This window comes from Hibiscus syriacus, unplaced genomic scaffold (assembly GCF_006381635.1).
Source record: "Hibiscus syriacus cultivar Baekdansim isolate YM2019G1 unplaced genomic scaffold, ASM638163v2 tig00001330_pilon, whole genome shotgun sequence".
Taxonomy (NCBI): domain Eukaryota; kingdom Viridiplantae; phylum Streptophyta; class Magnoliopsida; order Malvales; family Malvaceae; genus Hibiscus; species Hibiscus syriacus.
In genome coordinates this window covers 48,543-59,056 of record NW_024061865.1, presented here as the reverse complement: position 1 = coordinate 59,056, position 10,514 = coordinate 48,543, and the positions used below count along the sequence as shown (strand labels likewise).

At 36.3% G+C, this 10,514-nt stretch overlaps 3 protein-coding genes across 5 annotated transcripts; 1 reads left to right on the top strand and 2 right to left on the bottom strand.

Annotated features, from left to right (window-relative positions):
* Nucleotides 1-4,126, top strand: LOC120125104 (non-lysosomal glucosylceramidase-like). Its single transcript, XM_039143600.1, has 10 exons — nt 1-117; nt 240-278; nt 541-685; nt 856-1,031; nt 1,129-1,196; nt 1,477-1,549; nt 1,628-1,689; nt 1,776-2,703; nt 3,360-3,650; nt 3,816-4,126. The coding sequence occupies exons 1-10, from the start codon at nt 113-115 to the stop codon at nt 4,102-4,104; spliced, it is 2,076 nt and encodes a 691-aa protein (XP_038999531.1). The 5' UTR covers nt 1-112; the 3' UTR covers nt 4,105-4,126.
* A 540-nt stretch (nt 4,127-4,666) lies between these two features.
* Nucleotides 4,667-6,352, bottom strand: LOC120125019 (cytochrome c-like). 3 transcript variants are annotated; one of them, XM_039143543.1, is made up of 3 exons: nt 6,157-6,350; nt 5,913-6,046; nt 4,667-4,903 (listed from the first exon to the last, which is right to left on the bottom strand). In XM_039143543.1, the coding sequence occupies exons 1-3, from the start codon at nt 6,266-6,268 to the stop codon at nt 4,811-4,813; spliced, it is 339 nt and encodes a 112-aa protein (XP_038999474.1). In that variant the 5' UTR covers nt 6,269-6,350; the 3' UTR covers nt 4,667-4,810. The 3 variants fall into 3 exon arrangements, with proteins under 3 accessions (XP_038999474.1, XP_038999479.1, XP_038999469.1); XM_039143548.1 differs by having other exon boundaries at nt 4,822-4,943; nt 5,869-6,046; nt 6,157-6,348; XM_039143538.1 differs by lacking the exon at nt 4,667-4,903 and having other exon boundaries at nt 5,685-6,046; nt 6,157-6,352.
* An 857-nt stretch (nt 6,353-7,209) lies between these two features.
* LOC120125072 (uncharacterized protein DDB_G0271670-like) lies at nt 7,210-10,059 on the bottom strand. Its single transcript, XM_039143572.1, has 7 exons — nt 9,901-10,059; nt 9,559-9,795; nt 9,427-9,451; nt 8,343-9,308; nt 8,070-8,128; nt 7,643-7,691; nt 7,210-7,313 (listed from the first exon to the last, which is right to left on the bottom strand). Exons 1-7 carry the CDS (start codon nt 10,057-10,059, stop codon nt 7,210-7,212), a joined length of 1,599 nt encoding a protein of 532 aa, XP_038999503.1.
* Nucleotides 10,060-10,514: the final 455 nt, after the last annotated feature.

The window sequence follows — 10,514 nt, the reverse complement described above, 5'->3', positions numbered from 1 at the left end:
TTGTTCATTTTTTTTTTGTAATCAACAGATTTGGAGCATGTTTCTATGACTTTTTTTTCAGAACTCAGTGGGTGGGTTCTCTGGAATATCTGGTGGTCACTTCAACTCAAAGATGAAGTAAGATTATAATAAGTGGTCTTTAATCTAATTTTTTGTTTTATACTATTCTTCTTGTATTAATTCAGTAATTCATTGGTATAAATAATTTTATTCCATTCACAATGTTATATTACAAACAGAATAGAAGATGGAGTTCGTGGAGTACTTTTACATCATAAGTAAGTCCTTTCCTTAGTTTGAGTAATTTGTAATAGATTCTTGTTTTCACTGGGCGATAAGATTATAACAAAAATCTGTGGATAATAAGATACTGGGTGATGATATATTAAAGGGAAAATAGTTGTTCAGATTCGAACGCTAGAACTCTGATACCATCCTGTTAAATTGAATGAAAAATTATTCTGAAAGCGTACTAAAGAATACCTAATTTGAAGAAAAAGTTACACCTCATGCCATTAATAGGAAGTATATTTTTCACAGAACAACCAAAGGACAATCTCCACTTACGTTTGCCATTGCTGCAAAAGAAACTAATGAAGTACATGTCTCTGAATGTCCTTGTTTCATTATATCTGGCAATTCTGGAGGAATCAGTGCGAAAGATATGTGGCATGAAATTAAAAAGGTTGGTGATATTCTTCTCTACCAACTTTTTTCTTATATATAGTTTTCACATTTCAAATAATTCAATTTAGTACATTCATAAACACTTCTGACTTTTTCATACTCAGTATTTCTTTTTTCACTTTATTCAATTTATAGAAATAAAGTTTTGGTTGATCTAATCACATACAGAATGGATCGTTTGACAACCTTGGTTATGAAGATTGTTCGCCTTCAAAACCAGGATCATCCATAGGAGCAGCTGTAGCAGCCTCCTTGAGTGTTCCTCCTGGTTCTGTCCGTAGAGTCACATTCTCCCTTGCATGGGACAGTCCAGAAGTCAGATTTGGTGACAAGACATACTACAAGTTAGTTCATTGGTTTTCCCCCTTTTTCGGAACTTCGTAAATCTAATTCGCGACAGTTATACTACTGTGAACTAATCAAATATTTCTCCAATAACAGGCGCTATTCAAGATATTATGGCACTTTAGGTGAAGCAGCTGCAAAGATTGCAAATGATGCTATTTTAGGTATGTTTACACTGTCTGTCACGGCTAAAAGTTTCGCAGGATGAAGTTCACTTTATCACACTACTTAATGAATTATATTTACTTACCATCTTTCAATGGCTGCAATTTTACTAATATTATTTTTAATTTAGCTTAGCACTGAAACAGTCAAAATCTAATGGGTAAAGAATTTCTTGTGATAAATAACTATGGAATTATTTTTCTTTGGAACATCCCATTGGGTGAAATAACAAAAATGCTCATTTGGTGAATGTTTGTGTCCTGATTATTTTGAATCTAGAACATTCCACCTGGGAATCCCAGATAGAATTATGGCAGAGACCAATTCTTGAAGACAAAAGATTTCCTGACTGGTAAGGTTAAATGAATTTTCTGCTTGAGAATATTCCAGCTTGTTGAACAAGTATTAAAAGCATGACAAAAATTCCCAGGTACCCTGTCACACTCTTCAATGAACTCTACTACCTTAATGCAGGGGGGACAATATGGACAGGTATTTATGGAGCTTAATATATATATATATTATAGCTTCAGTTTAGTTCAACCTGATTATAGAAAACTAACTTTTACTTCCTTCAGATGGATTACCTCCAACAAGAAGTTTAGCATCCCTGAGAGATAGAAAGTTTTGCCTTGGAAAGTCGGGATCACATCTCGATAAAGTAATTAACACCGAAAATCATAAAAATATAGCTATTGAAATCCTAGAAAGGATGGCATCGACACTTGAGAAGGCAGATATTCCTCTGACATCAAATGCTGCTTTTGGAACCCAATTACTAAAAGATGGAGAAGAAAACATTGGTCAGTTCCTTTATTTTGAAGGGAGTGAGTACCTCATGTTCAACACTTATGATGTTCATTTCTACTCATCTTTTGCACTGCTCATGCTATTCCCAAAACTTGAACTGAGCATCCAGAGAGACTTTGCAGCAGCAGTTATGATGCATGATCCAAGCAAGATGGAAATTATGAGTGACGGGAAGTGGGTTCCGAGAAAGATTCTCGGTGCCGTTCCACATGATATTGGGCTTAATGACCCTTGGTTTGAAGTAAATTCTTATAATCTATTTAATACAGATAACTGGAAAGATTTGAATCCCAAGTTTGTTCTCCAAGTACATAGGGATATCGTTGCTACAGGAGACAAGAGTTTTGCACAGGCTGTTTGGCCTTCAGTTTATGCTGCAATGGCTTTTATGGATCAATTTGATAAAGATGGAGATGGGATGATTGAGAATGAAGGGTTCCCTGATCAAACATACGATGTATGGCCTGTTGATGGTGTGAGTGCATATAGTGGGGGGCTATGGGTGGCAGCCCTCCAAGCAGCTTCATCTATTGCTCATCTAGTGGGTGATAACGCATCTGCCGCCTATTTTCATACAAAGTATCAAAATGCAAAATCCGTATATGGCACATTGTGGAATGGATCCTACTTCAACTATGACAACACGGCAAGTAGTTCCAGCAAGAGTATTCTAGCTGATCAATTGGCTGGACAATGGTTAGCATACAGCTACTCCACCCCTCCAATTTGCATTAAAATGCTCTGCATATACTGAAAATAAATGACATACCATAGCCATCGGTCTATTTATATCTTTATCTCGCATTTCCAGTACTTCCCACTTCTTTAGTTGATCATGTTAACCTTTTATGCCCTCATAGGAGTACTTTCATAACTTATAAATCACATACGAAAAAGATTTTAGCTTGCACTACATGTAGATGGTTTTGTAGTTTAGCCTAGACTATTCCTTGAAAACCTGCCGTGCAGCTCTGGTGCCCATGCTTCCTTCAACACGGAAACTATAAACAGAATAGATTTACACGTAGCACAGCTTTACTATAGAACATATCATCTTTTCTGTGTAAAATTTACCCTTAGTTGAATTTGTATATTCCTTTTATGTTCTGAAAACTGATGGAAGTTGTATACTCCTATTACTCTAATCTGTTATAGTAAGCCAAATTCAGATTCTAATGTCCTTATGCAATCTTCCTTTCAAATTTGAGGCAAATTCAGATTCTAATGTCCTTACTGATACAATAAGAACATTATTATTTGAACTATAGGTATCGCCATGCTTCCTATTTTACATAAAGACTCTTTATCTGTTTATGGCATGCAAATGTGGACTCAATTGGATGATGATGTAGGTATGCTGGAGCAAGTGGTCTCATGCCAATTGCTGATGATGACAAAGTAAGAACTGCACTCCAAAAGATTTATGATTTCAACGTCTTGAAGGTGAAAGGAGGCACACGTGGTGCAGTAAATGGGATGCTTCCGGACGGAAGTGTTGATTTGACAGGTATGCAATCAAGGGAAATTTGGGCTGGAGTTACATATGCTCTTGCAGCAACCATGATTCAGGTGGGGATGGTTGAAACGGCATTTAAAACGGCAGCTGGTGCTTATGAAGCCGCTTGGTCACAGCAAGGTCTCGGGTAAGTTTCTATTTGAGCTACACATATTTATAGAAAGAAACCAATAGAAAAAAAATGGTCAAAGATGTTGAAAATGGTTATCCGAACTTCCATTACTAGGATAGACGAGTTTCTCTGCCATTGGAAGTTTGACTTATTTATTTCTGTTGTGCCTTTGTTTTATAGATACTCCTTCCAGACTCCAGAAGGGTGGAATACTGACGACGAATACCGATCCTTATGTTACATGAGACCTTTAGCAATATGGGCAATGCAATGGGCACTGACAAAGCCAAAACTCTTCTCAGAGGAGATGAAACATTCATATGGTGAGATTGATGACTCCGTGTACCGTAAGCAACATCTAGGATTTTCAAAAGTGGCTCACCTCTTAAAGCTGCCTAATAAGGAGGAAACTTCTAAAAGCTTCCTACAATCCCTTGTTCACTTCATTTGCAGAAGAGTGCCCATTTGATTTCTCAACGCACTATTAATAAAACTACATTCTTAGTTATCATTTTACTTCTAATAAATTGTCGTTCGATCTGTCAATTACAGAGCCGAGTTGATCTATTAATTTGGGTTTTAAAATTTTCAAGTCGTTTCAAATTTGAATCACAATCACTTTTTGATACAAGTTATTTCAAGTCCCGAGTCAATTCCAATTTCATATCAGATGGAATCATGTTGGGCTAGATCATGTTCTCACGTTCCAACTAGTATCGACAGATCTATTTGAACTTAAACGAACTTTTCTAAACATCTTCCTCTAGAAAAATATACCCCTTAGGGGGGCATTAGGTTCACGGGATGTAAGACACGACAGACACCGAGGACACATAAACCGCCTCGTATAGACAAGTAGGTTTCAGATTCATAAAAAGCATAGCTAAATTCAAACATTTCACCCTATAGAACACAATCGGAGAAGCAAATAATCTATTTAAAAGTTCAAAAAACAATGAAAAACAATGTAATTGAAAAAAAAGCCTTACATTAGCCAGCAATGGCGAACTATTCTCGAAAAAATAAAAACAATTGCAAGGAATGAATGAATGAATGCTCTTTCTGCAGAGTACGGCTGACCTTGAAGGTCTACTTAATTATATCCTCGTTCTGAGAAACAATCTCTGATGACTGCAAAATTGAACAGCTAAAAGCAAAAGTGTTGGAAAACCCATCTAGGCCGTAGATTCCTTCAAATATGCAATGAGATCAGCACGTTCCTGTGGCTTCTTCAATCCAGGGAAAACCATTTTTGTTCCCGGGATGTACTGCACACAATATTTTATGCATCTGAGTAATAGTCATAGCAATGGTAAGTTGATTGTTGAGAATGATTGTAAGTCTGCAGTGGAATGGATTCAGGCCCCGGTTTTGGCTCCTGTTTTTTTCTCGCCTCTAGTTTATCAGATTTTGTCTCTCATCAATGGTAAGTTACATTCAGTGAGGTTGATTCCAAGGGCGTGCAATGAGGAGACAGACAATTTAGCTAAGAAAGGGATAGGTTAATTGTTAGGTTTCAACTGTGGTTTTTATGGTCCAGTGTGAAGGTTTTTATGGCAGGAGGAGTTTTGAAGTTTTTTGTACTGTAATTTGGTGTAATGGTTAAATCTTATGTAGCTTTTTATTATTAATAAAATTTAAGGCACTCTTTTCCTCCTTCCATTAAGAGCTTAATATAAAGTTCCATTAATTAAGAAGGGGGTTTTTAACGAGACATTCCATTCCTATAAAAAAAAGTAATAGTCATAGCAGGTGATTTCCGACAAGACACAAGAAGATAATTCAAACATGATGATGATAATAATATACGAATGTGTTGAATCTATATAATATGAATTATTAACATGCCGTGGTTTACACGAAAAACATAACACATTAAACAGAATCAAGATTTGAAAAATAACACATATAACGTAGAAGATTAGGTTACTTTCTAAGTATGGAACATGATTCTCTAAATATATGAACGAACTTTCAAAAGATCGAGTATACAAATATTCATCCATACAAAGGTCCTGAATGTATGCACTCAGCACATATCAAACTAGGCTATTACTTCACTAAACCATAAGAAAATGGGGAAAATCCAGCAAATGATTATTGATCTTCTTTCTATTGTCAATACCGGGAAAGCTCAGAGCAAGAATCGAATCACAATCGTCCAACCATAAGATTGAGAAACAAAGAGCATGAGAAATGTATATTACCAATAAAAAAGATTAGGCAGATCATTCGAAAATAAGGAAGAAAATGAGTTTTTGAAAGAAAGTGAATTGCCTTCTTAGGGTTGAGCAGGTAATCGTACAAAGTTGTCTCCTCCCAAATCACACCCATGCTCTTATTAGCGGCGGAGTACGAATAACCTGAAGCCGTTCCCGATTGCCTTCCAAACAGACCGTTAAGATTCGGTCCTGCCACATATATTCAAGTAATGGAATCCAAATAAAATTTCGACCGCATCGTAACGCAAATCAGATTATATTAATTCCAAAACAAAAATAAAAATGAAAGCATTGGCAACCTTGCTTGTGACTGGCGCCTTTTTCGACGGTGTGGCACTGAGCACACTTGGTCTTGAAAATCTTCTCACCGGGCTTTGAGTCACCGTGCGGCGCTTGATCGAACGACGCCATCTTCGTTTCTTCTTCTTCTTTTTCGTTGTTTGTTTGTTTCTGCAACGGTGAGAAGGGTGATTTTTGAGAAGGAAGGACCGTGGCGTTAACAACTCCAAGCTTCTACGTGGCGCATTAGTAGACGTCCCTTTAGAGCAACCGTTCTTCCCTTTATTCCCGCGAGTACTTCTGCTCTTCTGCTACGATTTTAGCATCAGTGAAATGCGTTTGTTGAGGGGAAAAAAACGAATCATTTTAAAAAATTAAAATCATAAATTAATAATAATTAAAATATCATACAAATTTAAGAAAACAAAACATATAAAAAAATTAAAGATGGAAAATGAAACAAAAATAATTAAATATATCGATTTGTTTTTGGCTAATAAGTAATTAAAAAGTTCTAATATTTTATTCTTCTTTTTTCAACTTCTCATGTCCTTTTTTTAACTTACATGGATAAACTGAAAGACCAACTTATCTGTATATGTTGTATAAAAGAATTGATATAAGCTTTGAATTTAGTGAGGCAAATAAATTAAAGAAGACAATTAAATCTCAGTTTAAAGATAACCTCTTATCCCATTGCATATGAAAATAGGGTTTTGTTGTTGTTGTTGAGGTATTGATAAATTTGAGGTTTTTATAGTCTCATAATGCATGAATTATTTTTATTAATTCGTTTTAGATGTATTAATCGTAATTATACAGTAGATAGAAATGAAACGGAATGTCACAAATTTGATTAAATTGAAACAAATCATTTCCTAACTCTTGAAGTTGAAATAATACATCAACGGCATGAATGTCAAATCTCATATTAATTCCAAAGGCATATCTACACCTGGAATATTCTATATTTCTAAATATTTACAGGCTAACAAATTTGTATTCAAAACTATCAGCAATGTTTAGATGTACTCATTTCATCCTCTTGCTACCAAGGTTGTTTCAGCTGATAACTAATTCCTTCTGCTGCAAGAAACACTAACTGATCCAAACCCGTTTCCGCTTTCACCGCTAGCATGGCTTCTTTTGCCTGTGTAATATGTGGTTAGTCTAAAATGATTGATATAAGTTATATATAAATGCAAAAACAGATCACCCTGAAACAAATTGTGGAAAAGGTTTTAAGGAACTGCAGATAAGACAGTGTTAGGGTCCGATCTGTGCTAGGAAAGACGCTTAATTTTGGTTCTTTACTTAAGGCTTAGATTATGCTTTTATGAAACACCTTAACGAGAGGTCTGAGTCTCTCTCGAACGAGTCCTAAGATTTCGGTTTTCATTTAATGAGCTGAAAGGTATTAGTTCCCATTTGATTAGCTAAGCCATCAATCCCAAACACAGTAAGTCGTAACATGTAGTGGGGAAAGACAAGCAAAGCTGACATACCTTTTGGTTGTTTGATCAAACTTCAATTTTGCATACTCCAAAGATTCAATCTAAACACAAAATAAGACAAATCAATTGTTTGAGGTATATTTTTCTTGATAAATGTAATATCACAAAATTGTTTCCAGGTAATACAAAATAAAACCAGCTCAAAAGTTTCAAGCAATGGAAACCAATGCATATACTGTAAATTTGTGAAGATATTAAGGATTAGAGTAAGCCATGAGCGACCTTGTTAACAAGTTTTTGCACTGAAGACTTGTCAGAACAAGACAAGCGAGTTGAGGTTTGTTTTGCATCTCTTATAAGTCCAACTTGTAGAGCCTTGTCCTTTCGCTGCACACATATAATTTATTATGAATTAATTAATCGAAGTAATTTAATTTTACAATAACAATAAATTATGTTTATATCAGGTTAAAGCATACCTGTTCCACTTTTTGCTTTTTGTTACAAGTTTGGATCTGTTCAACTCCAATTCCATCAGTCTGAGCAATGTTTTTGGAAACGCTCTACAAATGTATGTTATGTGCTCGTCAGGAGAATGGACAAATAAATAAAAAAGAAAGAAAAAGAAATTGCAAATTGCTTCACCTTAGAAGATTTGGAAAGTAGTGCACTTGTTTTTGGTTTAGTTCTTGAACGTCCTGAATTTGAACTTGGGTTGGCTTTAGCTTTTCTGATGCTAGAGCTAATAGCAGATGATACCGGCATTGTTACTTGAGCGCTCGGAATTTGCACTGGCAACTCTGTTTCTTGATCGGTTCTTTTTGTACCTGACTTTGCTTCAGTGTTAGTAATGATAGACTTGGAAGAAGATGATACCACCCGCGTTACTTGAGTGCAGAGAATTCGCAGATTGGTTCTGTCTGAACATGTCGTGGCTTCTGTTTTTCTAATACAGGAGCTAGAAGATGACACCAACCTTGTTTCTTGATCGCTGGGAATTTGCACTGGCAACTTTGTTTCTTGATTGGTTCTTTTTAAATATGATTTGTCTTCAGTATTGATAATGCTAGAGCTAGAGCTAGAAGAAGATGACACCAGGCTTGTTACTTGAGCGTTGGGAATTTGCACAGGAAACTCTGTTTCTTTATTGGTTCCTTTTGAAGATGGCTTGACCTCAGTTTTTTTAATGCTAGAGCTAGAAGAAGATGAAACTAACCTTGTTACTTGAGCGTTGCAAATTTTCTCTGGAAGCTCGGTTTCTTGTTTGGTTCTTTTTAAACTTGGTTTGACTTCTGTTTTTTTAATGCTTGAGCTAGCAGAAGATAACGCTAGTCTTCTTACTTGAGCGCTGGAAATTTGCTCTGGAAGCTCTTTTTCTTGATTGGTTCTTTTTGAAGATGGCTTGGCTTCTGTTTTACTAGTTCTAGAGCTAGAAGAAGATGACACCGATCTTGTTACTTGAGCACTGGGAATTTGCACTGGCAGCTCTGTTCTATGATTGGTTCTTTTTGAAGATGGCTTGACTTCAGTATTGCTAGTGCTAGAGCTGGAGCTAGAAGAAGATGACACCAGTCTTGTTACTCGAGTTCTGGAAATTTTCACTGGCAACTCTTTTTCTTGTCTGGTTCCTTTTAAACTTGCCTTGGCTTGTGTTTTTCTAATGCTAGAGCTAGAAGAAGATGACACTAGCCTTGTTACTTGAGCGCTGGGAATTTGCACTGGTAACCCTTTTTCTTGTGTGGTTCTTTTTAAATTTGGCTTAGCTTCAGTTTTTATAATGCTACAGATAGAAGAAAATGACACCAGCCTTGATACTTTAGCACTAGGAATTTGCACCGGCAACTCTGTTTCTTGTTTGGTTCTATTTGAAAAAGGCTTTGCTTCAGTTCTTCTAATGCCAGTGCTAGAAGAAGAAGAAGAAGACACAAGGCTACCACGTTTTGATGGTCCAGAAGAAGAAGAAGACACCAGGCCACCACGTTTTGATGGTCCATACAATCTAGGTAAGCTAGAGCGTGATCCAGTAATTTGTCTACTAATACTTCTTACAGCATTTGGGGTATTTTCTTTGCCTAAAATGACACTTTTATTAACCTTGACACTAGCTTCCCGGCAAAGAGATGGATTTGGCTTCGATTTTATACCAACATCTTTAGTAATGTGTTGCACCTTTGCTTTGTTTTTAATAGCAGAAACAGTATTCCCCTGATCAAGACGTAAAACAAAAACCGAAATTAAGAACATCAGCTTTTATATATACATGTATATATATATAAGCATTTAGTTATAAAAGATATCGAACTTATTTACCTTATCCTTTAAAACAGTGCCATGCTGTGTCGTTCTGTTAGTAGTTTGCTTCACTTTGCCGGAGGCAATGCATTTCTGCTCGACACATCTTAGATTTCCCTCGGGCAATGGAGGATGAGAAACGGAAGCTTCTTCAAAAGAATTTTCCAGTGGAACCATATTCGTTCCTTCTTTTATGGTAGCATCATTATTTTCAGCAGAGCAATATTTTGCTTCCTGGCAAGATGGTTCCCTATTGTTCAAAATTCCCAGGCTGTCTGGGATCTGAATTTGATTAGCATTGCTCAGTTTTCTTTCCTTTTCTACAACAGCAGCATCAGTGTCATTTCCTTCTTCTTTGGCACCATCTTTTGTATCTTGACTAGGACCAGATTGGTTGGTTTGTTGCTGATTGGCTGGTGATGCTTTCACGAGTCCAACATTCTTGAAGAATTCATCAAAATAGGCCTTCTTTTGAGCAACTATTCCTAAGGCCTTGAGCTTCTCTAGTTCCTCTTGACGTCTATCGTAACTAAAAACTGTCCTTTTCTCCCATGAAATCGAGTCATCGGCATATCTTCCGAAAGAAAACGAACCATGACGCATAATAACAGACATTTCCTGTTCACAGGGAC